The sequence below is a fragment of the Bombus fervidus genome, chromosome 7 (genome assembly GCF_041682495.2).
Source record: "Bombus fervidus isolate BK054 chromosome 7, iyBomFerv1, whole genome shotgun sequence".
NCBI classification, from domain to species: Eukaryota; Metazoa; Arthropoda; class Insecta; order Hymenoptera; family Apidae; genus Bombus; species Bombus fervidus.
In genome coordinates, this window is record NC_091523.1 from 4,949,865 (window position 1) to 4,976,885 (window position 27,021).

The 27,021-nt window shown below is 36.3% G+C and overlaps 1 protein-coding gene and 1 long non-coding RNA gene across 5 annotated transcripts in view; both read left to right on the top strand.

Moving 5' to 3' along the window:
• LOC139988646 (uncharacterized) overlaps positions 1-27,021 on the top strand; it is a 59,412-nt gene that overhangs the window by 10,890 nt on the left and 21,501 nt on the right. The window contains exons 1-4 of one of the 4 annotated variants that reach the window (XM_072006301.1): positions 19,425-19,577; positions 20,325-20,442; positions 24,707-24,880; positions 25,172-26,480. In XM_072006301.1, coding sequence (XP_071862402.1) covers positions 25,177-26,480 — 1,304 coding nt within the window. In that variant the 5' untranslated portion in view covers positions 19,425-19,577; positions 20,325-20,442; positions 24,707-24,880; positions 25,172-25,176. Of the gene's footprint in view, positions 1-15,556; positions 15,689-19,424; positions 19,578-19,758; positions 20,023-20,324; positions 20,443-24,706; positions 24,881-25,171; positions 26,481-27,021 lie in introns of those variants that run through there. The other 3 variants (XM_072006299.1, XM_072006300.1, XM_072006298.1) reach the window with 3 other exon arrangements.
• LOC139989049 (uncharacterized) lies at positions 4,825-7,235 on the top strand. The gene is made up of 2 exons (XR_011800254.1): positions 4,825-4,974; positions 6,860-7,235. It is a non-coding gene; the product is annotated as an uncharacterized lncRNA (long non-coding RNA).

Consider the following 27,021-nt stretch of genomic DNA (forward strand, 5'->3'; position numbering starts at 1 on the left):
TTGTTTTGAAAGCGACAACTTTATCACGACACGAAGTTGAAAGCGCATTGTGTGATTCACCACACATGGCGTATTGTTCTAGTCGCGTGGTTTTCAGTTTTAGTAGCACTGTGATAGATAAAGTAGAAATATTCAAATCAATCGTGCTAGTTTCAACAGAGAGTCAGTGATAAACGTCGGTTATTAATCGCTATTCCCAAGAAAATTGCGTTTTGTATAAATGGATAATATTAAACCATTATTACGTAGAATTTTGATACAAAAATGCCGTAATTTTAAATAATTTAAATTTTCTGATAATACAATATACTTTGTCAAATATTTGTTTAGATGAATTTTCTAATTAATTACTTTGTAATAACCTTCATTTAAATTATATTAATCGCCATAATTATGTAGGAAATAATCTTCATAAAACGAATTATTATGTAGTTGTAACAAATACATTATTCGCTGAGTAATGTTTACATAACCAGAAATTATGATTTAAATTTCTACAAATATTCAATAGGAAATTATCTCAGGCTATTTAATAGGAACAAAAGAACGGTCAAAGCAATGGTATGCACATACGTCTCATATCGAGTATTATTTCTAGCGACTCATAAAGCTCACAATGAAAGTATCAGACTTATTGAAGCAAATATTTAATATTAGAGAGCATACAATAATTGGAGCACTATTATTGTTCATCTCATAGCAGTCTTCGTTGTGAGTGTTCATAGATAAATTTCATAAGCTTCGGGATAGTATTTAAAGATATAGTTGTGCTCTTCGATACGTATCGCTATTCGCACATTATAATTGAATTTAAGCGATTGATCAGATTATATTAAGGATAGATGTTGTCAGAAATTTTTAAATGAAAAATTTATGAATGGATAAAAATCGTGATAGTGTATTTACGGCGCTAATATAAACCGAAAATAATCATCGATCTTTATCGTCAAAATTTTTACCTTTTATTATCGCGTATATATTCCTATTAATGGAATTATCAGAGTTAAATATACATTCTTCCAAAGAATTTACATAACCCTATTACGTATATATATTGTTAGGTACTTAAGCTTGATTACAACAATAAAGAAGGAAACATTTATGAAGTACTTGAAACTTTAAATAGATTCTATTAGCTGTTATTTTATAATTATTTAACACAAGTAAATGTAGTCGTAAATATAGTCGTAAATGTAGTCATAAATGTAGTTTCTTTCTAATGTAATTGTGACATATTATTTTTAGGAGATTATAGAGAGAGTAATGCATACACGGTTGAATAATTCAAAAAGGCATGTTTATGCAATGTATTTTTCTTGAATTTTTACAAACTTGAGATACCTTTTCGTTCTAAAATACTTTCCTTAGATTTTCATTTTACGGTTACGACGCGTTTAAGAACACGAGAAATAAGATGAAATCGCCAAAGACAAAACACGTAGATACGTGCTAACTTTGCTCCCTGCACATTTAATTCCTATCATCGGCTTGGTTGGCAACGTCAATTTGCAGAACGCTCGTCGACGTGCAAACAGAGAGAGACCTACTCGCTTTTATCATATCTTGTTTCCACGCGACAATAAATTTGCACCTCGTGCTAAAATCACGCAGCTATCTCCGCTTTTCGTCCTCAAAGAGAATATTAAACGCGTTCAGCCTGAGGTTCTTATTGTAACGTCAACGCACGCTTTCAAATATTTTCTCATGTTCGGGAAAACGCGAGAGAGATGACGCGTCAAGTTGTTCGATATTTTTCTAACCAACAATGTGTCTACGTTAACGTATTTCTATTAAATTAAATTTGAACGCATACAAATATATTTTATATATTAACATTGAAAAGAATCGTACCCCAAATAAAAATGTCGAGTCCAATTTAACATACAACTGCAAAGAATTAATATATTGCATACATAACGCGTAAATAATGATCTAACTTAACATAGCTGTATTTCTCTTAAATATATATGCTTCACGTTCATATATATTTAGTAGAGCGAGAATGAGTATAATATAAACTTTAATTTACAGTACATTTCATTTAAAATGCGAGTAACAGACAATATGATTAGAAAGTAACGAGGAGAAATTACTATAGCAAGAATAAACTCTAATTTGTTGCTTTCTATCTCATTGAAGAACAATTCGCGTTCTTTCGACACCATTAGATGCGTAATAAACCACCCCGATTACTAAGCAAATATGTCAACTTATTAGCTGTCCAAGGAATGATATTATTGGTTATGTTCAAAAAAGATCTGGGCAGTAACCATTCATCGTTCTATTACACGAAATTCGTACGACTGAGGAATTGAGGTATCCCAAGGAACTCAGTCATAACGAACGTCGACTGTGAATTATTCATGCGACAGGACAGCAGTCGACAGGCTTTCCAAGTGAAAATCCGAAGGTGTGAGTCATCGATGCATTCCGAATTTCCCAGTCGTGTTTTAAAGGAATTCCAAAGCCGTGTCATGTAAAGGTGAGGGTGCGGATATATGACAGTGCGTTTATTTAGATACATAGAACAATTCCAGAACATCTTAGAAGAGAAAGTGCAATGACCTAAACTGAGAGATGATCTCACATGCTGCAGGGATGACCACCGCGAGAGCAAGTGTATATAGTTTCATTGGTGAACCACGTAACAATTCGCGGAAATGAAGCCGCTAAAGTTTGGTGGTAATATATTACGGCAGTTATTACGTTGGCGAACTCTTGTTGTTTCTGTTGTACTCCGTGTGGTTAGGTAAAAGATTACATTTACCGTAGATTAATAGGAATTTCAAAGTAATACTCACAGTGGACAGCGAGCTTCTTTTAGCGATGCGTCATTGATGATACAATCAGAAAAGGAATAACAAATTACTGAAAACATTTCTACTATATCTCGCAATTTTTTTTTTTTTTTTTTTTTTTTTATTAAACAACATATTTTGAGTAAAATTGGGATGTTATTGGCATACGGATTTATGGTAGTACACTCTTATGCCAGTTTTACGTAAAACGGCAATGTCAGATAAAGTCGAAAAGCAAGTTTGAGCAAGTAGTTTCTACTAGAAAGTTAAGATGCTCGTTTGGTACGTTTACGAGCTCGTTAGGTGGATTCATCTGTTGATAAGACTTGTCCAAATACAGTTGGCTCGAACGACCTTCAAGGTCGCATTCCTCGGTGTCTTAACGTTTTTGATATTCCTTTCAGACATGGTCTATAGCGTGTTGTAAAAACCACATTATTTGTTGTTGCATCCGTTTGGTTTGCCAAAAAAATGTATAAAGTCTAATTAATATCTTTTGAAATTATTACACAGACATACGTTTATGAATTTTATCGGAAGATGAGCGAAAAATATTTTATTTTGCGCTTGAATTGGAACATAATTTCTATGCTCCCATTTTCCATAATACATGCGTGAGATTATACCAGTTATGAGAAGACCCGTGGTACGCAAAGGTACGCAAATATTTGCTTGCACGAGCACGATATCAGCCCCTTCCAAACAAGCCGTAGAAACAATTCGCACGATTTGCACACTAACGCGTGTCTCGGTTTTATCGCTGTGAGTGTCATATTATCCTATGGAATATTTCTCAAATACCGTTTTGAGTTTAAAAGATGGCTCTGGAAGAATAGATAGTGTCACTTGTAATTCTTCGATTACGAAACTGAACAGTATGTAAATTGTTATGTAAAATTTGTACGCGTAGAGTTGTTTCGTGTATTCGTCGAATGTTCGTAGAATGTAAATACTACAAGATGGTTTTCAATTGAACACTTTTCTTTTCACGCGAATCACGACGAATTAATTTGCGACATCGGACAGATTGGTAAACAATCTATGACGACGAAGAGAACAGAGGACAGTCGCCAAAACTTTCGCCCACGTCTTTTCGTCACAAGCCGCTTATTAAATACCTACGCTGATTGTTCTATCGGTTTCTCGAAGAGCGATCGCATGCGTATTCCAAGTCTTTCATCAACGTTCGTCGAAATCAAACGAACTTTGACTTTTTTGTAATGAAAAAACGATTTTTAGAAAATTCGCTCCAAAACATCTATAGACATATGATTCAAGAATGTATATAATCCAGCGCTTTCATTCATCTTCGTGCATAAGTAAGTCCGTAAAGATCTGTCATCTTCAACTCCGTATTAGCCATTTGTTGTTGCGAATCGTTGCGCGACTTTCATCTTCAATAATCGTGATCGATTCATCCGTGATCGGTGAAGGATTAATCGAACGGTAATTTCTTCGATTCCGATCACGGATTAAAAGTCACGACAATCGAGGGAACGTAGCAAGACGATCACGTATAGATTAATAGATCGCTCGCGTAGGTATATACCGTCACACCAGGTTACCACGTAACACCGAGTCATTGGATATTCATTGAGTATCACGAAGGCCGATAATGATAATCCGTTGGAAGAATGTTGTGGTCGTGGACACCACAGTTATGCAAGACAACTAACCACATGACAATTTGTTCTCTGTTGGTCACCCGTTACTGTCAGTATCGGTGATATGTTCTTGGCATAAGATGATCACGGAAGCGACGGAGCTTCGTAAAAGTATGTCTACTGTTAGATTCAATGCTAGAAAAATAACAGCCTATGTCTTTATGCTGTAAACTCAGGATGTCTGAAGCTGATTCGTGCATTTATCATCTCCGTATTCGATAATTTTGATCTGGTGTCTTTCGCACGACGCAGAGTGAACTTTACGGTCCGCTATATGAATTATTCGTTTTATATCCGCGTAAAAAATGACGCATGAGACCCAATACACACACAGAGTAATATACAAATATACAATGCGCAGAAGTCGTGAGATCACGCACTCTGCGCAAGAATTTTATTTGAACTTCGAGAAGAGGAAAGTGGAAGACATTAAAATAGGAATGTATATGTGGTAAAGTTTTAAAAAAGCTTGAAAGGGATGTACTTCTTCCGATAACAGTAAAAAATATGTGGTAACTATATTTTTGAAACTAATTCGATTTTTACAACAGAAATATTACGAATCTTCTACTTCAAAACTATATGCGGAGATTTTGAGGCCTTGCTTATACAAAGTGCGGGCATACAAGTGACGACAAGGCGAAAGAAAACAAGTCAAGCTCATAAACTTATATGAAATAAGCCATACAGCAACTGGGCGGCGACGCTGAGGAGCAGAGCGATAGCCGATTTTTATCGCACTGCTTTCGTTATTATATTTGTTATTTTAAAAGATATCCAAGCAGCAAATACATAGATAGTAACGATGAATACGAAGAATTATTTTGATATCGAGTCTTTAATAACTGTGGTGCAATGTAGATCGATTTTATGGCAAGATAAACATAAAGATTATAGAATTATGTCTATGACAGGGAAAATATGAGAAAAAGGAAGTAGCGCCGACATGATTTTGTCGCCCGTCTGTATGTTCATATGTCACTCAATGTTGCTGCCGCAGATGCCAATTTTACCGCTTTCCGTATAATCATGGTCTAATACAAGCGCCGCTCCACGGCGAGATTCTCCATTCCGGCATCGTAAAATTCGAAACTCCCACTTTCCTTCTTCTTGTCCAGACAGCTTATTTCATCACGAAGTAAAAGCTACAGCGTAGTGTCACAGGCACAGTTATGAGAGCAGACAGTAAAAGCTAGTTCAATCTACCGAAAGATCGTTAACATAGCTAGCCGACAGAGCAAGAAGTATTTCTGAGGAAGTTTTCTTGTCACCAAACATTTTCTAACCCCTGCTCGTATTAATTTTGTTTGCTGAAATCTTTTAGTCTTACACAGAAAATAACCACCAAAAATAATGTACTTTCTCAAAATTATCCCTCTTATAGAAAATTAACGAACGATTCGAAGTAATTATTACAAAAAATTTCAACCAAGCAAAAGTCGATACTTTCTTCACCTATTATACACACAAGTATTTGCTTGTATCGTTCCCCTTGAATTCACTTCTCGAACGACCAAATAAACTACTCTTAAATTGACCGAAATCGTCGATCAAGTTGTTACTAGCGACACGTTGTTTTCCATTATTAAATTTTCCAAGAAAATATAGTCACAAGCTGATGTAACGTGTCTAATTGGCACAGTTTTTGATACGACTGATACACACCAGTCACTGGGTCAACGTTCGTTTCTTATTAGCGACAATTAACACTCGTACATAAAAACATTTATCTGTGACGTCACTATCATTATACGCGGAACAATCGTACGTACATCAATTTCTTCGACGAGACTGCGCCAAAGATCGTCGAGTCGGAATTCGAGAAAATTAGTAATATCCACATTTCGTAATTATTCATAATAACATTGGATAATCCATTTCGTAAGTAAATGTTACTTATGAAACGACCAATAATAGTCGAACATCATAGCTTGTTAGCCTATATAGTCATAATTTATACTTTATTCGTGTTTCTAATCTAGTATTCACATTTTCACCGAGTTTTCCTTCAATTTTTTGCAATTACTATATCCCGTAATTAGCAGCCGTGTTATCGATGTAACAAGGATACGAAGGAGCTGAATTTCCGCAACGCGTTCTTCGCAGAAATTGACAGTGGAAAGGAAAGTAAATTTTTCGTTGAAAGATATCGCTGACCCAACGTGAAAGTCTCTAATAAGAGATATTCGAACTATAGTCAAATGATATTAGATGATTTACCAACGTGGAATAATAATCATAGTATGTTTTATAAGCGATTGATCCTGTAGGATATTGTGGCGAATTTTATCGATTAAAAGTTGAAAATTATCTGATTGCTCTTTGATATTTCCCAAGCAAATTCCAAGATTTTTCTAGGAATTCCTCATACTTTAACAAAATTTCTTAAAATGTCAGGTTCTTCTATTTAATCAAAAATGACGATCTCGCTGCAAGACGAACGAAGACCTACGAATCAAGTTGCAACACAGTTTCTGGAAGTTTACAGCTAAACTATTTAATTGTAATGCAAAGAGATGAAATGATGAAATGCTAGGCAGAAGATACGATCCGAATGACATTTCCTTCCGCGTGCGATCAAAATGCGAGCTCATGCGGGCTTTCGTATGGATAAATCAGCGTTACAATGAAGCCGAGACATTTAATTATTATCTATTGAATATACCGTTCTGCCTCAAATATCGTTAAATTTGTTAAATTCAGCCTGATGGCCATTGATACAACACCGTAATTATTTGTACTTGGATTAAAGATCAAAATACTTTGTCAGTTATATTGTTTCTTTCTACGCAAATCGATCAATACAGAATGCGCTTAAACGTTTTACCTAAAATTCAGCAACATCCACTGAAACGAATCAACAATCTATTAACGCTCTTATTTCACAAGGAAAGTCTACCTCCTACATCACACCGTGACAATCAGTCACAGCCCTTTTCTTTCACCGCATTCCTCGCATGTAGCTCCAAATTTAACTCCTCTGAAACACGTTTTCGTTCGACTCACCACCAGTCTCGGTAACGTCGAACACGTGAAATCATCGATCCCGAAGAAGAAATCCGTTGGCGATTCGAGTCGCGCGATTTACGCGAAATTACAGCAAACCGCGTCGTTAAGGCTCATTAGGTGGTAAAAAGTAAAAAGTGTCGGGCAGTGTGCGAATGCGTGAGACGCGTCGCAAGCGGAATATCTACACAGCGCAAAAACTGCAGGAACGCGGCCGTCCTTAAACCAAGCACGTTCGTGTCGCGATCCATCCGGTATTTCTGGTAATTTCCCCAGAACAATATAAAGGGCAGGCAAAAAGGCTCGGCGGCCACTTGCACCGTACACGGTTCTGCCTCTCTGACAGATACGAGTTTATTTACAGAAACGATTTTACTGCGACGCACGGCGACGAGACCACGTCAGGTATAGGTCGCATGGCCGCCCGCGTCCGGTTCTCCGCATATAGAACATCCGCTCCGCGACGCAGCGCGCACACACGCGCTCCCACACAACAAGATGCGCTTTCATGCGCTCGTTGCTCACGCGCACACGTTCTACCGACTTTCAATACGCTTGCCATATCGCAGCTACGACTTTTGCTCGGCGTGCTGCTAATACTGCTAGTATCGCCGCTCGTGATTGAATTGCGGATGCTTAGGCCTTTAATATATATCAACTTATACAAATAAGATATGAAATATGTTTGCGAATATATGTGTAATAAACGAATATCAATAAAGAGAGAGATAAGCTACAATTAACTTGCTAATTGCGAAGTTTAGTTTCAAAAATCCCTTATGGGTGCGCAGATAAAATCAAGCAATGAGAAGTATACACATTGAATGTAGGGCAAATGCTCCTATTATAAATTTTACAAAAAAAGCAAAGCAAAACGTGGAAGGGTTACATTTTTATTCTATAAAAAATTAACAATTCATTGTTGAAAATCTTAATAATTTCCCAAAGATAATAAAATTCGTAAACAAGAAAAAGTAAAGAAAAAAATTTAAGAAATTCAGTTGATTTCAGTGTGGTATTTTTCAAAGCAAGGTACCACACCAAGTGGCATTTCAGAGGTCGAGCACCAGTAACAGGATCCCTTACAGATTCCATTTTTTGAGCAGACGGCACATGTTCGAAATGAATTTACTTTTGATGGCATAGCTGGTATAAAGTTATATAAGCTGGTATAAAACGCAAAACAATTCGTGGGACAATCGATATGCGCATCAAAAAGAATAATCAAATAATCAAACCTTTTTTTATAAAATACGTAGTAGATTTACTGAAAGTATAAAGGAAACATACCACTAAATGTCATTTATATTACTCTGTATTAAAATTTTGAAATTTTATAGTAAATTGTCATTTTTTATTTCATCACGGGTATACACATCAACCCTGCCGAAATAAAGTTTTGGTTTGACATGTATATTCGTTGAACGCAATTAACTGGTTAAGGCCGTTTAAACTATCTTCAAATTGCCATCCTGTTTTGTATTTCTTGAAAACCAAAATAACTTCAAACTATTGATTTAGATTCAGCGAAGGATGTGCTTACTCGTGGAAAGGTGTGTCGAGTACAGAATTAAACGTGATTGTGATCTGGATTTTGAGAGTGTAGATTCTGGATGTGCACGAAGTCTATGTATATTTGGGAAATATTCGCATCATTTGACTCTACAATCTCAGGACAAAGTACGATATTTTTTTAAAAGTAATTTGAAATGCGGATAAAGTAAACAATTTACACGTATATCAATTATTTTATTAATTATATTCACGCTTTAATCTTGCTTTTTAAATACTGACACCATGTTATACGTACAACATGTTTTATATATTCTATAAATCTAATGTACATGTCTTTGTCGTAAAATTTTCGCTTATTACCACGTACATACATTTAAACGCAGACTGCATCATGGCAATCAAGCATGTAGCGTATGGAAGATTCGTCAGATGTAATCGATTCTGCTGAATATGGCAACCACCTAATAAGGAATTCATTGGACGTTGTCATTGACGAAGACCAAGCAACACACGTTGCTATATCGAGATATTCCTCCTTGATAGTACTCTCGATTACCTTTTCAGCAATTCGCGTGATAGAATATACAAAGACAGTCAAATGATGACTTTTATGAGAATTATTTTTAACATTCGTGACAGCGTTGACTTTTTATACTCAATTTTCCTTATTTAAGAACGATTCTTTGCATCGTATACCACAGGTGAAATTACCTACTCTATAATTTAAGTTCCGTTTTCACTTTATATGCCCTTTAATTCTAATATTATTTAAAATTAGTATAATTGTTGTTACAAGTCGTTCTTAATGAAATTCGTTTTGATATAGATCTGTTTTTCAGATTATTTTTTATCTTATTGTTAAATATTCCTCTTTGTTTCATAATTCGATTAATTTACATAATACTTAACTAATCTTGTTGCTTTCATGTTAATTCTCCGTGGTTAATATTTATTTCGCCTGTAACTCATCTTCTATCGATAAAGAGATTTTTTTTATTAACGATGATATCAAGTTCAAGTCCGAACTTCAACTTGAAAACATCAATCAATTCGATACGCAGGCATTGTTCGGGTTAAAAACTACGGAAATAAATATATATTTCGTTTGACATGTTTGCTGAGTACATAATACTGTCAACCTGTTCTTGATACCACGAAAAATTTCAAACGCAATTCAAAAATATATTTATACAACGAGTGATAGAAATTTAATAATCATCGAAACTCTTAAAAATAATATTTCAATCTCGTCGAGTGAAGATATACAGTGATTTCAATACTTCTTTTGTATTCGAAGGGTTTTAACGTACGATAAATAATTATGTATTACTAAATATCATCGCGCCACCTTTACACACCATAAATCATCCTCGAAAAAGAAACACCAATTAACTTTTAAATCTCTTGCAATTGACTAAACAAAATATCAACGTTATCTTCAAGCTTATCGTTACTGTGGAAACTCCACCGCTACATAAAATCAATCGATCTCACAAAATCTCCGCAAGGTCGATAAAAATGCTAACAACATCGAGCTTTATTGTGTTGGAATTTAATGGTCGATTTCCGGCCCGCAGTACTCGAGAACTGAGAGCTTGACGACGATAACGAAAGCAAGAACTCTGTTATATCAAGACCAAGAGTGGTATTATTTCATCGCGTAACACTTGTTTCGTGCGAACATTTCATGAGAGCAAGCAAAGCTACGGTGCAAACGGCGTCTGCTGGGTTTCTTCTTCTTCGACTAGCGGTTGGTTACCGAAGTCTCCTTTCGCTGGACCAGCTCGCTGCTCGCTTTTTGCTGCAGCCGTCTCCTTTTGCAGCTGAACGTGGAAGGCGACTGAAAGTGTCGCGCCTACGCGTTGTTGCCCCTCGATTAAATGTAAAACGTGAATCCGTATCAGCCTCACCACGATGAATCGCTTTTTTTCAGCTTTCCAGCCTTCGTTCTAAGAAAGACACGAAGGTCGAATTATGGCTAATTAGCATGCCACGTGTTGAATATGTGGTATTTATGGTGACGTGAAGTATTTTATGTTTAGATGTGGTGTCGATATGCGTATCTTTCGAAGTTAAAAAGGCGAGTTCATCCATAATTAATATATCCATAATATAAATGCTCATCCAAAGTGCAAGAACGAAGATAACAATGTTAAACTGACTATTGCTTCGTAAGGAGAATATTCTCCAAACATTTGCCAAGATTGCTTTTAGAATTATCTGTTTGGCAAACTACTTTCTCTCGTAAACGACATTATTAAGCGTGTTAACACCAGACTATGCTCATAGAGGCAACCTAGATTTAAGCGTATAACTACATCATTATCTGCGAAAACTTAATTCATTTAAACTTAAGGTGCAATTCAAGAAAGTGGCCGATGGAATTACTTAATTACTTGGTATTACACTACTGTCATAATGTTTGCTTCTAGATTAATTTATAATTCATTTATCAATTCACAAAATGTTTTCAACTATCCTTTTATAAAATTCGATACGAAATAGTATAAATTATATAGAGTATAACATCTCCTTGGTATCGTTCAATCTATATTACAATCAGTTTATTATTCTTCCTGTTTCTGTGCAATAAAATTTTCTTTGGCCTTTATTTAGTAGGTTGTAAGAATTTTCGAATACCATTGAAAGCTTTTACTATTACGATACAAGAGATAAGATGAAATAAAAAGAAATATAAAAAAAAAAATTGAAATATTCGTGAACAAATACATTACTTTATAATACATAGAATTACGCAAGTCTACGACTTTATTTCATACAAATGAACAGGTGTTTTATGCAAGAAGAAACAGGTATTATTTAATTATCAACCTTCAAGCTTTGAAAATGTTGAAATATAACCGTCTTCGAAGAAGGGTCGCACTCGCACGGAAGAAGGCCAGATTCGCATGACGGGATAATTTTGTCCTCGACTAAAGTCACCTGCAAACGAGCAGGTGTATCCTTCGCGTATAGGAATTTGAAGAGTTTAACATTGAACCGAAATTATACGGTATCTGTTCTGTACTACATCCTGATAATAATTAAGACAGGAAATTGCGGCTCGTAAAGTAAGTGCTTTACGATTATGATAGTTGGTATGTATGCCTCTGTTTCTCGAACTCTCGCTGTTTAAGAATTAAGAAAAACTAACTCTTCGACTATCAAAAGACAAAAACCATATGTTTAACATATAAAGATCATAAAAAAATTTTGGATGACAATTTCTAGCGTAGGACCGACAAAGACACGATTGTTTATTATTACATCAGAAGAATTACGCGTTTCATGTGCTACTAATTATACATTCCTTCGCGATGAATGTGCCTCGAAGCTCAGAACAATTTTGTTTTTCTTTGACAATTTATGAGCGTATTTTTTTAGCGCAACAGCACATGCAATAAGCTGGTGTTTTTTGACGCAGTCAAATTTTTCTGGCTCCCCTTCTCCTCTCGTTACTCGTAATCGGAAAAGAACGCGCATACCCGATTTCGTGGAAGACTTTTTTGATACGGATAACTATTCCTAGCGGTCTTGTTCTGTGTCACGTTTCAGTTGCTGTTATTTACAGATAGAACTCCCTCGAGCTCGTATTTCTAATGTCGAAAGCGTTTGTTAAATCGCGTGAAACGCGATAGTTAAGCTTTAGAATCAATCGCGTGTCTCTTGATTAATTCGATGAATTATTTTCCAAGATCTATTCCCTTTTCTGCGAAGAAATGAGGAGCTTCTTGGTTTGGATTCGTATTAAAGTAAATTCGGAGGTAGCTCTTAACTCTTTTGATTCGTTCGTTTACATGAAAAAAGAGGTCAGCCAAGTTTAAAAGAGTTCTTTTCCGAATTCCGTCTATTCGGAAATAGTAAGGAATTAACTCGGACGATTAAAAATAGTACACTGCTGACTCTACGCAGAAAAACGTTTTAATGGAATGCACAGCTGTGTTTTTGTCTTCCCTCTGAATTTCCCGATGCTTACCCGTTTATACATGAAAAGGCGAATTGTATAAATGTTAGAGGAAATTTACTCTATCTACTATTATGGTTTTTCTTGAATTTGATTGGGTTACTTGTTACTTGAACGCATAAAAGACTACTTCTTCGTACGGTATAAAAATATAAAACAGTATATTTATCAAATATAATATATTAATATATAGATCGAATAAAGACATAGAAAATCCGATATCGATACACATATAAATATTTAATTTGCAAGAAGATCAGTACTACGTAGATTAAATTATTATAGATAGAAAATAAGAGTGAGGACTTTATGACATTGGAAACGTATAACAGCTCGGTAAATCAGTTTCTGAGAATTGTCAAAAAAAATAGTACGAAGCGTAGTTCTCATTGAACGTTGTAAATTGCGAATGGAATATAACGACCAACGACGACGTGAATTCTCATCGTGAGGTAGACTCGATGGAAACTGTCGTTCCAGTTGTCGACAAACTGCTACCGTTTATAGGGTTGTTCATCCCGTGCGAACGATCTTAACGAGTTGAAACAACTTTAATTAAGCGCATTACGCTAGGCCGTCCCATTGAACTTTGCCTGTCGTTGTCGTGCTCTGACACGAGGAAATAATGCCTTACAGCTCGAATTACTACCGACTTACTGTTGAAGCACGTGTCCTATATACATATATCTATAAAAGAAATTTGTCACTTTTGACAAATCTGGAGAAAAATTCATTTAATTTTTTATTTGTATTCTATATTGAAATATTTCGTGTACTTCTCTTCGCCTTTTTGAACGTATGTATTATACCAAGAAATCGACGACGATTTGTTATATGATGATGCAACTATAGATTTAAGCTGGTTGAATTACGATCCTTGAATTTTATTGAGCGGTAATTTAAATTCCGATTAATTCGGTTAGCTTCGTGAATATAAAACTTGGCAGCTTTGCGTTGAGACAAATTTCGCTAATCATAATCGCCAGCAAGTAAGACGGGAAGTCGTTTTATTCATGGTTTGTTTCCCTTAATCTCGGCTGAAGATCCTTATAAATTTGAACATTACTCTACGATGATAAAGCAATATAATGTAACGTTTTATCAAACAGATACGTCATATATATTTCTCTTATTTATTAAAAAATTAATATACTTATATGTATAGTATGTACTATACCGTGTTGTCAGCAGATTAATCTAAATATGACTGAAATATTAAAATAAGCGAATCTGTTATCCAGAAATGTAGAATTTTGAATATGTACATAAATTAATAGTATGGCAAATTAATTCTTAAAATTTTAATGTTTCAAGCATTTCGCCGATCTAGCTTTCAAGTATATATCAGGAAAGCCTACAAGATAAAAACCCCTCTTGAAAAATTTCAAGTACCCCGTGCTTCTAAACGAACATGTTAATCCTATTTAGATGCATTTATGGGGCGTTGTACATTATTATTTACAGAAACTACATATATATCCTTACATTACGCACGAATTATTACTTAACGTAGTACACAATTGCAATTTTTCTCTTTCCATCTCAAATCTCTCCCCTCTTCATTTTCTAACACATGTTCAGCCTGTAACTATTAACCACATGATCCAACACATTCATTTAAAAAGTTTCTATCCACTTCTAACTAACGTAATTACTTAATTCCTAATTCTTCTATAGTGTATACCTTCCCATATAAAATAAAAGATAGAAAAAAACTTTAGTCGTAAAGCAGAAAATGACTATACCGTGAAATATCAACGTCAGATTACACAGGATCGTCTGTTGTCAGGACGTGGAAATTATGCAGACATCAGGATCACATTAAAAAGAAAAAGATCCTTTTTTCACGTTCGTAGCACACGTTGCACCTCCTCCGCGAGGTGTATACCCACTAATTTTTCATGACCCGTGACTCCGGGACGAGGAGAATGGGAAGAAAAAAGAAAAAGAAGAAGGAGAAGAAGGAGGGAACGTACAGAAAAAGAATTTCGACCATCCCGCGGCGACCGGTTTCCTCTCGTTCTTGCGTCCCTTCTTCATTTATTTTTCTCATCTCGCACCGGTAAATCGATCTCATGCCTGTGTCTTCGATGAAATCGAATTCGTCGTACCGATTGTCACTGCACTTTCTAGTCTCGAGCGACCCTTATAGAACATTTAGATCAATAAAACATTTAGTACGAAGAATTTGGAAATTTTATAATTTTTGTTACATGCCACGAGAATGATCTTTTTCTAATACAATTGATAGCTTCAATTTAATTTGTTAATCTAATTATCCTTATTTTCTATACAATTTTAATTATTGTACGCATATCTCGCGTAATAAACCCATTGTCATCTCCACTATTTATACAAAAAAAGAGAGAAACAATTCTTTGATTTATAATTTTTTCTTATTCATCTTTGAACACCAATAAAATCGTTTTTAATCTTTTAATGTCCTCTGGAAAAGATGTGTTTAAAAAGAATGTGTCGAAGCACCTGCTGAATGAAATTAATTTACTCGACGTTGCATTTCTACAAAGTGAATTATAACATCACGAAAAGCCTAACGCAACAGAAATAATTAATTTTAACGGAGATTTTTCTGTATTTTTTCGATGCAGGCATGGCAACCGCCGGTCTTGAGGTGCGCGAGGCTGGACGAGCGTTGCGAGTGCAAACGGAAGCGCCACATCTCGTTTCCATGGGAAGCGGACGTTTGTCAACGGCGGTGACCCTACATCCTTTACCCGAAGGTAAGACTATATACGCTTGCCGGATGTAATGGCGAATTAAAGATGCTAACGGTGGTGTACCCGACTGCGGTAAATAGCGTCTATCCCTGTTCAAACTCGTAAAGGTGGCTTAAAGGTGACTCAAACTAATTTCGACGTGATCTAATGGATGGTTGAGTGTAGGCGGGATTTTGAATCTGACTTTCTGGGGGAAAATAATACTGTAAGAAGTTTTCAGGGTAACACGGTTAAGGGCTGATGTTATAAAATTCTTGAGAAAGTTATTGTTACTGCGGGACTCTGTATGGAAAAGAATGAATATATCTTATTGAATTTTTGGAAATTTGAAATTAAAAATGTGCTTCCTAACTATATGAAATTTGACCGCATTCAAACCGATATTGACTTATTCTATAGCTCTTTCCGAATCAATTTTCTCTTTCGGAATAAATTTTCATTATTCTAAGGAGAGAAACGGACAACTATCCACATCGATAAAATATAATATAACGAAACACATTCATTTATCGAGCATGAGAAAGAAAAGATGGGTTTCTTTAGAACATCAGTTAAACGTATAATTTTTTACTTCGCTTGTATCTCGAAGGCAATTAAGACAATAAGCGTTTGCTAGATAACGTTGTATCCATAACAGGCAATGATTCATCAATTTTAATCCGTGATTCGAACATGGTAGTAATTCTGTCTGATAAAGCTTAATAATGCTATATAACTACGATCCAACGCGCTAAAAGTTCCACTTTGTGTGTTACGCAAATGACGGTGGGGAGAATATCTCTGAGAAATCAAGTCTAGTCAATTTCTTCGAAGCGATTTTCTTGGAATTTTGTCGTCTCTACGTTTCCTCGTTGTCTATAATGGACTACATTAAGAAGTCGAGAGTATTCTGAACGTACATACTCTTGGTAATTAGGAAATTCGAGGAAGAATTGTTACGATATGTACACATTCCGTATCTTTATTTATAAATTATTCGTATAATTCATAAAGCCATTTAAAAAGTTTTTTAAACATTAAGGACCATTAACGGTTATTCGTTCTATGGTGCTGCATACATTAATTTTCACTTATTTAACACATCATCACGAGTTTTATTAAAATGATTGATAAGCCTAATTCTTTCTTGTTTCTGTTCAAACATTCTATCTTCCGATGCAGCGCGATTCCAGTAAATCGTATATCAATTATAAAAACGCCTTTCAGACAGAATTTATAACATTTAGATAATCTGTCAAACAAGGGAAAACCGAGATTCATCGATAACGGGGCCACGAGCGGCGGTACGATCCGCAATTAGATGGTAGTCGAGCAATTAACTTGATAAAATTCATCTATCCGTAACATCATCCAGCTGATGGATCTATTTAGTATTGGAATAACCGAGTCATACCGGGATTTCTCGCGTGCTAAAGAGCGACGGAGAATTTTTAGAAATACATCGAAGACGCGTCAGGAAGCCGAGAGGTCCTCGATGCACGTGCATCGGTGTCGAAACCGGAAAAAGAGCCGACCGTACACAAATATTTGCATTCACCGCACCGAACAGATCGAACGGGCCGAACCATTTGGCCAATAATAATAAAGAATCGCGATTAGTAAAAGCTTAGTAAAACCTTTTAGTAATTAGTAAAACCTTCCTCGCGGAGGAAGCTAAAATTTCGTAATCGGTTTTTGTAATTTCTCGAGCAGTCCCGATACGATCGGTTTTCCGCGGAAAGAATTCGAAGAAGAATAGAGTGATGTGTAACGATCATAACGTCGATGGAACGAGATAACAATGACGCTGCGTCTGTAGTATTCGTGTTTTCCGCGGAGCGTGAGACTCTTCCTGTGCGATGGATGCACATGCATAATTCCATAGTTTGGATTTCTGAAGAATTGGTTTGCTTGGATGGTAACAGAATATACAAAGCGACGAATTTGTTGTATATGCATGTATTATAAACATATCGCAAATTGAATTGACAAACTGATTTCTACGTATCTTAATTCTACGTACCTCGAAACAAAAGTTCAACTATCTATAAATACAATCGTGTTGCATTTCCAATTCGACCTACTATCTAAATTCTGTTCCATTGAAAAAATCGCCGATCAAATATTTAACCGGTTCCTTCGAAGCTTCGCCAGTCGGACTCGACGACGGTCGATATATCGATGTGGACACTACAATCCAAGATACTCTTGGATGGATACTCTTTCTTTCTTTATTCGTCTCTCGTGAAGCTCTTCGTCATTTCTATGCGTGCATTTTATGTCCGTGTACGTGCGTCCAATAAAATGACACTGTGTAAAAACAGTTGATAACCGCGCCGGAAAAAGTGTAACGCGGTGAGAAGTGTTTCTCTGTATGGCAATTCGCCAACCGGAAACTTCTCTAGATCGATAAGAAAGCAATCTCGAGATAACAATAAATTAGTAGGAAGAAACAAAGGAATATATCGATGAATTTACTTGACTTGTATTATTTTTCCTGTTTCTCCTTTGACGTAGAAAACGTGGAATTCATGGTATTGGCGCAATTTGAAATTCTTCGACTCGTGTGCGGTCCGCGTTCCTTGCATATATCTGTTGCTCGTTGTGTTTATTCGTTTTATCGCTACTGCGAGATTCTTGTAGAGCGGTAAGTTGTATCGTATTTGACGTTCAAATACCAATGTATACTTTTGAGAGTTGTAGGTTGGAATTTGATGTTTCCTTTCAACGAGGATTCGATTGCTTCTGGAATTTTCTTTTTTGGGGTTTTGTTTAACGCTGATTTCTTTGCAATCTTTTTCTAGAACTAGTAAAAGTTCTATTTCTTTCGACTGCCGTAATTAAATTGTTAAAATGGTTGCAATTAAACATAAACAACTTAACTACATTGTGTTCAGAAATCATCAACGTAAATCACGTAAGTATTTACACGTCACGTTTTGTACGCGGTTTCTTCGCGCAGCGAAGATTTCAGCAAACGTGTCAGAAATAAACCTTGCGCGAAGGAACGTGTACCTAGAATCGAGGAAATTTTACTTTGCGTTTGCCAACACATTCGAACCTTTACGAAAGCACACGAGTCCAAACAGCGCACTAATTCTACGACATCTACGGCATTTATAGACCTTACCAACTAGAACTTCCTCTATCACTTAATTACGCAATCCTTAATGTTTCTTTCTTAAAACCTCCTTATTCCATTCAAAAACTGCGAATTCGCCTGATATCAAAAGAACTTCCGTTCTCTTAGAAATGGCCTCGAACGATCCAATTAACATAAAGATTCCACATTCGTTCCACTGCTATTCCTTCTCCACTACTATTCGATCTCCAATCAGAAAACATAGAGTTGGTCTAACGCCTATCGCCTATCGCGCAATTAGTATCTAATTACATGGCAGTCGTGTAACAATGCATGAACTTGATATTCCGGCCGTTTTGTGACAATAAAACAAAGTAGGAAAAAGTGAATAGCACGCGGAAGAAATAAACGTAGACGAAGAAAAGGAAGAAGATAATAACGATGACGAAGAATGTGAAGTAACAGAACTAGAAAAAGAAGAAAAAGTCGAAGAGAGAAAAAATCGTAAGATAACACGATGTTCGTGTACATTGACGCATATAAAATAGGTAAAGAAATATGAGAACGAAGTAAAAGTAGAAAAAAATGGAGAAAAAGATGAAAGACGATAATGGTGGTGAAGAAAAAGAAAAGGGCGAAAGAGAAGGGTAGAAAAAATCATAAGGCAACGTGGTGCCCATGCACATTCACGCGTAGAAAGTGCGCGTGCGTAGCTGCGCATATGACGCCTCTGTACGCGGTATATAAATGGCGTAAAGGCGTTTACGCGGTCGAAGGGGAGTTGGAGAAGAGGACAGTAACCCACAAGGAACGTTCTGTCTCATAAGCGTGGTGCGTTGCACTTAAATATAGTCGGTGCATAGAGAGGAAGATAGAGAAAAGTTCACGCATACGTATATGCGTACGTACCGTTGCGGTGGAAGAAAGATAGAAAAAAAAGTGTAAGAGAGAAGTCGAGAACGCAATATAAATTATTGCATGAGTCAATCCTCAAAGTGCCGTATATTTTCAGGCGACGCGACGTTCGTTCCTCTCATCGTCCTATTATTCTCTTTTAGCACAACGGGCTCCCTGCTTGTTTGGAAGTAGTACACTCACGGATTCGAACGGTCGACAGTATAATAGTATATTCCTTTCGTGGGCTGTTTCCTACGTCGGAGACGTTTCTTGGATCTTTCGCTTAAAATTCGATAATAGGAAATCCCGTAAGATATTTTTGCTTCGTGTTATATCAAGCGAAGTTTTGTACGATGCAGAATGTAAAATGCAGAATAAGGTAGAAATCGAGATTTCGATATTGCCCGAAAGAATTAAAGCGTACAGGTTTGGTTGATCAAGTCGATCGAACCTACGAATTACCACGGCCGTCAATTATCAGAAACCGACATAATCACGCTAAATATCGTATTAATCGTTCCAAAGACGGAAACTTTATCGTAGATCGATGCATTTCGCAATCGCATTAACCTGATCCGCCGGATAGATATCAACAAAGACCGATCTACCTGTGGTACGCGCGACCTCGCGCGTAGAACAAAACGATTGTCAGGAATTAATCTCCCTGTTTCTCGTTTTCAGTCCGTAACTGTCCGACGTCATTGTTTGACCAGCTTTTAACACGTTCAACTAGGCTTGAGCCGCTGATGGTTTAAAGTGTTAGTCGGCGCAAGACACCGTCGTGCCTCGAAACAGAGTTGTACGTTTTTAACGCTTTGGACCGTGTGTCCTGTAACTGTGCTGCGTTAGTGTTGGTTTTGTACTACAGTTGGAAGAACACTTAACAACTCTGTTGACAGATGGAAACAAATTTCTTTTTTAAAACAGAAATACTCAAATTAGCGATAAAATTAACTTTCGTGCGATGGAATCCGAATAATGGTTTCGTAAAATGTATATGAATTCCGGAGAATGTAGTATATAAAGTTTTGTAGAAAGTACGGCATAAAAAATGTGAAGCATCGAAATTCTTCGCTTGGAAAAGTGAATATGAATACATATGGACTATGAAACACTATGAAACACTATGAAATACTACGAAACATTATGAAAATATGTATATGTAGTTGTTATGAATAATTTAAAAACACGTAGTTATTTATACAAATAAAGAGATTTTAACGCATAAATTTCCTCTATCAGATGGTTTTATAACGTTTATACGTATGGATAACGATATCATTTTCTTACCATTAAAAGACAATTTGTCTTTCGTTATCTAAGAAGCAGCTTTATTTCTTCCAAGATAAAATGGATATAGCGTTCAGATAACGTGCAAGATAAACAAATTGTAGCTGGATTATTTATGAATATATAAAAAGAAAGAAAAATACACTTTTGTAATTTAAGATAAAAGTTTTAAATCTTTTGCTTTAATTTACTTTTACATGAAAGTGTTGAGAAAATCCAAAGGTACCGAGTACTTTTTTCTTTTCTTTCTTCCTTTTCTTTTCCTTTTTTCTTTCTTCTTTTTGAGTAGAAGGGTATATTTTTGAACATGCACAAAGTAAGTAGTAATCTACACTCTAACGAACTCGATAACCATCGCTTAATGTCGACCAAGGACGCAGCTAAAGAAAAAGCAACAAAAAAAGTTTTAGAAGTTACTCATTTTTACATCGTTAAGAATGTTAGGTGCAGAAATTGATCACTTTCACTTACCAAAGCGCTTTCGACCAACCCCTTCCCCGATAAATTTTCAATTCCGATCATTACATTCCATCGAGTTTGGAACCAATTTTAAACCTATTACACTTACCTACATATTTCCCATCTCTCTAAGAAGCCAAGCAATCAATACGTATCCCGATACGTGAACAACATAGGAATGCAACAGTTTCGCTAAGATATCGTAATGCCAGAATGCAAAAAGATCACAGTAAAGTTAAGCATGAGCTAACTCGTGATCAAAATCGTGCTAAGCACAACACGTTCTCGCATCTGTTTTTTCTTTTTAGTCGAAATAGTACTGGCTTCGTTGAAATTTATAGTCGAACTATATCGTGCTATAGACGAATCACAAAGAACTTTCTCCAACCCGGACAAAATTTCTGTCTAATTGTACGTAATGAAACTTTGAAATATCTAAATTCACCGATCGTCTTAACTACTCCATTTTTCCTGTTTAATTTCTTGCGTCGGATCGGATCCTTTGATCTCATTTCGATAGAATTTTTTCTATTGTTTAAGTTTGAATGTTACCACAGGATAGATGTCTCCTACAAAAAATGTAGGAATTGTCTGAGAGACGATGTATATGTAGACGATATGTCGTCTATGTATACGTGAAACGTATATGTATACTTTAACGCTATGATAATCAATTAATATTAACAAAGTTGCTAGTCGATCGTATCAACAAATTTTCAGAGCGAAAATAGTTAAAAATTTCATCGATTCGTAGTCGTATTAAGAATCGTTTAGTGTACAGATTATATATATGGAATGGTGCTCTGTAAAAATTAGTGGAATTACAGTTTGTAGTGTTTGTAGATTATTATCGATACGATCCGCTGGCTACGTTGTAATTGCGTAGGGCTCTCGAAATCGCAGCGACGGATCGCGCGGATTTATCGGGTGTTACGCAATGCCATCAATTTTGTTAATGTATTGCTCGCAAAGCTAACACTGGAATGTAGATAGAGGTGTTTGTGATTGAGGTACTCGGATAGATTGAAATTCGTTTTGTTGGAAAGGTGCCAGTTTTCGAATATTCCAGATATGTAGGATCTACATTTTGAAGAGCAGGGAACTCAGAAAAGAAGGAATGAAACGAAATGAAAAAGAATAAAAAGGAAAAAAAAAGGATTCAAAGGTGATAAAAAGCAGTAAAAAGGAATAAAAAAATAGAAGGAAATGGAAGGAAAGAAAGGGGAACAGATTGGAGCGCGTCGCGTTCTGCCGACTGCAAAATAGATGAGACTGACTCCTCTGCGCGAGATATATTTTGAACGTTGCGTGGCGGAAACTTTTCCAAAAAGACCGAAAATGTACGAGAGTGCACGACCGCGCCAAAACTAAATATAACAGCCAGTCCTTTGTAGAATGCGCCACGATTTACTCGCTGCTCTCGCAGATTGGCGCGCGCGTACACCCAGAGTTATTTCGCGCTAATGATCGAGCCGACCCTTTCACGGAGAATATCCTGCGAAAAGGAGCATGCGCTTTTTCTTTTTCTTTTTCTTTTTCGTGTCAGGTCGCAATGCCGGCGTTTCTACGCCCTTTTACCCTCGAATACGATCGATCGACTAAACGGAAAGAGTATTTCATATCATGTGGAGGTAACTAAGTTCCCCTATCTTTATCCCCGATTTTGCATAATTCGCTTCTCCAACTATAAACAATCCAGTTGGCTCGTTTGATCGAATTGCACAAGAAGATAGAAGTTATCCGGCAGATGTATTATTAGAGTGACTTGACGAATTTCTAACTAAGGATCTGCATAATAAACTATTATATTGAAAGTTATTTACAGTCTCTCTGATTAAAGGTTATTTCACGCACCGATTGCTTCGTTAGAATACACGACATGGTTATTTTCTTCTAACTAGAAATAACGAACGTTTGTCCCTTATGTTTCTACTGTATACGTTTTTAGTGATGTATTGAGAAATTGAAATAAATTTAGACAAGACTATATTAAAACGTTAAATTCTGATTTCCTATTTTCATTTCGTAAGTATACGCGTTTTGTTATTTTTGATGCAATTAAATATAATGCTTTAAAGAACATTATCTATTTTGATATTAATACTTCAAATATTTTTCTGTTATCTCGTAATCAAATGCTTCAAAAAGCAAAAAAGCTATAAATATAAAATTAAGTAGAAAGTTAAACAAATCCGTAACACCTCGATTTCAACATTTGCCTAATTCATTATGTCTTCTTCGACTTTTCTCTCGCCTTAAAAATTTTTCTTAAGAAAAAACCAATTAACCATGACTTAACACGTACATAATTCATTGCATTCCTGCGCGGCAGTTAATTGTCTAATCAAGGACATGCTACAATGAATTTCTTCAAGTTCCTTAATTTAAGCGCATTGTTAATATGCGCAGATGCATAGCACACCGGAGGGAAAATGAATCGTAATGCATGTTCAGGATGTACGTCCAAGCATTCGCTAATACGTTGAAAAAAAGGAATTCCACATATCAATGGAATATTACAAAGACCAGAGGGACTGGGCTTGCTACCATAATCCATGTTAAATGGCGACTGCAAATAGTATGGATGGCATATAGATTGAAGGTTTTAGGATCTTGATCGCGTTAAAAATGATGCGGAATACGCGAAAGCTGCTCGAATAAATGCAACTCTCACGATAGCGTTTCTGAAAAGCTGAATAGAGTTTAGAGTCGTGCATAGAGAATTGGAACAACATGATTTCATGATTTACTGAATTACAGCGAAAAGAATAATAATGAAACATCAATATGTATAAGAAATACTCAAAAGTAATAGCAAGTATCTTTCTTATTCATATTATCTGTTACCACGAATCTACAACTCAGTATTCAGCATTCCGTACATATGTGAGTATATGTAGAATGCCTGTGACGCTTTTCATGCAACTTCGAAAGCCAAGATAGTTAATTGTGAAGATGGAAGCAAGTTTAGTTAGTTTTGGCAGTGATTTCCTTATCATTTAGAATAATAGTTGAAATTGTTGAATAGCTTCGCATTTCTCGAAAACCGAGTTACCGCAAATGTAGCGCACACTCTGTACTCCAGCTTATTTTCGTCGCATTCTCTCCAGATCTCAACTCTTTCGATGTTTGTGCCCGAGTATCTTTCGAATCCTTCTGCTTAGAATGCCAATTGTTCATGGATTCGTTATAAAACACTTTAAACAATTGTTATGTCCTTAATATAAAATAAAAGTTCTAAGTTTCTTAATAATTAGTTACATTTCGTACAAATTTCTTAAAACGTTCTTAAAATGTACAATTTTTTTGTTTAGGTAAATTAACCCTTGGATCGAGTCGAGATGCGGATATTTCTGTTGTTGGTACCGGCGTCGAGTCCATTCATTGCACGATTGAAAATAATAACGGCGTGGTCACTCTTCATCCCATAAATGGAACTACGGCAGTCGATGGTGTATCGATAAATTCACCAGTGAGACTCGCTCAAGGTAAGACCTTGACTCAGATACGAATGACCAAGTATAAACTTTTTGTAAACCTGCTACTTGGTCAATTTACATCATCGAAGTTAGACCTCATGTTTTGTAATTTATATTTGTATTTGATATTTAGTATTATATACTTCACGTACTTGGGATATTTCGTAAAATTTCGTCTCCTTGTAGGAAAAGTGTAATTTCTAAGTGTGTAAGATATAATTTGAAATATAAAAATCTACATACCTAAAAATATATTAAGAATATTTTCAGATGACTATAAATGGGAATTTAACATTTCAGGTTGCATGCTGTCGATCGGTAGATCGAATTACATGCGCTTTAATCACCCAGCCGAAGCGAAACAATTACGATCGGTACTGCCACATTCGAGAATCTCCATGGCGCCTATAAGCTTCTCCCTACCGGACAACCAGCTGCAGGAGAACTATCATTTGGAAAGAAAACCACCGGTGGCACCACGAAAATCACCAAGAAATTCCTGCTCGGACGAAGAAATAGGTTTCCTTGGAAAACTAACGAAATTCGAAATGTTATCGAAACAAAATAGAAACAATTGCGTGTCTCCAAAAGTGTTTCCAGCGGGTGCTATTACCACGAACGTGCCTGCCGATCAAATTCTCGGTCACTCGAGATCCTCCAGTTTAATCTCCCTAAAAAATGCCAATAATAATTCACCGTTACAAAACTTAACAAACTTGGAAAGAAGTCGTTCGAACACGCCATCCTTTAATTCATCCTCACCCGCTCATTTTCTCAATACATCTTCCCCAGGTAGCTGTTTCGCCTCTTCCTCTCCTAACTATTATAGCGATGAGAATCGTCAAAGATTGGATATCAGAACACCCAGCAGATCCAATACGCCTAATCATCAGCATCAAAACATTTCGTCGCCGAATCATAATCAGATTCAGATGTATTCAACCGCGGAATCCTACCTAAAAACCTACAAACCGTACTACCGAGATAACAATAACGAGAACAACCAAAATCCTCATATCCTTCAAACGATATCGAAGAACAATGTGAATCAGGGAGGTCTTATGTCACGAAGCTTCACCTGCCAAAGGTCGAACGATCTCGACGACTTGACGACAAGGGATTTCGACATGAGTCAAAGTTTAATTGTTACCAAGACCACGACAACCGAGTATCTTCAGTTGGAAAAATTTGATTCGAATCCTAATATTTGTAACAGTCCCAGTAACGGGAATTTTTGTGGTGGAAATCTGAGGAGCGTGGCTGGAGCGCAGGGTTTTGGTTCGAATCCGAACATCAAGAGGATACAGCCACCGAGTCCTGCGTTTAATCGTAATCCCAAGTACAACGAGCCGAAGAGAAGCTTTGGACGGGTGAAGAGCCCGACTCCTAGCACCGGAAGTGGTTGCTCGCTGGAGGAGCTGCGAGAGAGACAGATTGACGCAGAGAATAAACGGAGAGAGGCGGAGAACAAGAGGAAACAGGCGCAAGAGGAGAGGCTACGAGAGCAGGAGGTCGAGAGGCAAGAGAAAATGAGACTCGAGGAAATCCTTGCCATGTGCGCGGAGTACGAGAGGCAGAGCACCGTTGAAAAACCGAGACAACCTAATAGGTGAATGGGTTATTTGCATTTCTTGCGAGAAGATTCGAACTTATCGCGAATCACTTGCAATTCTGTTTTGATACGTCATCCAAGACCGTAGTACGTTATGTTGCACATATTACAAGCAACTTTAGGTTTAATCCCGCTACCCTTTTTTGGCGAGGAGTAGCTTGCCTATCTTGGTTGAAAGAAAATAGATAAGACAGAGACTGTTCTCATGCTATAGCGATATTATTTTCTTAAGGGTGAATTCTACCATAAAGTGAGCTTTTTAACCCTTTTAGTGGCGATCAAAAGAATTGTATCTAAGCGAAGAATACCGAACCAATTTGATGTAATTTGGTAAAGTTTGAGAAAGAAATCATAAAAAAAAAGTTAGAATGATATTTACAAAATTCAAAAAGGAAAATAGAAACGAAATAAAGAGAAAATAAAATAATGACAATTGTATTTCAATATTTGTTGAAAATCGTACTAATAATACTTATTCAAAATCAGTAGAAAAAATGGAGAAATCAGTTTTCTTTTATAAACAGTATTTGCAAATAAG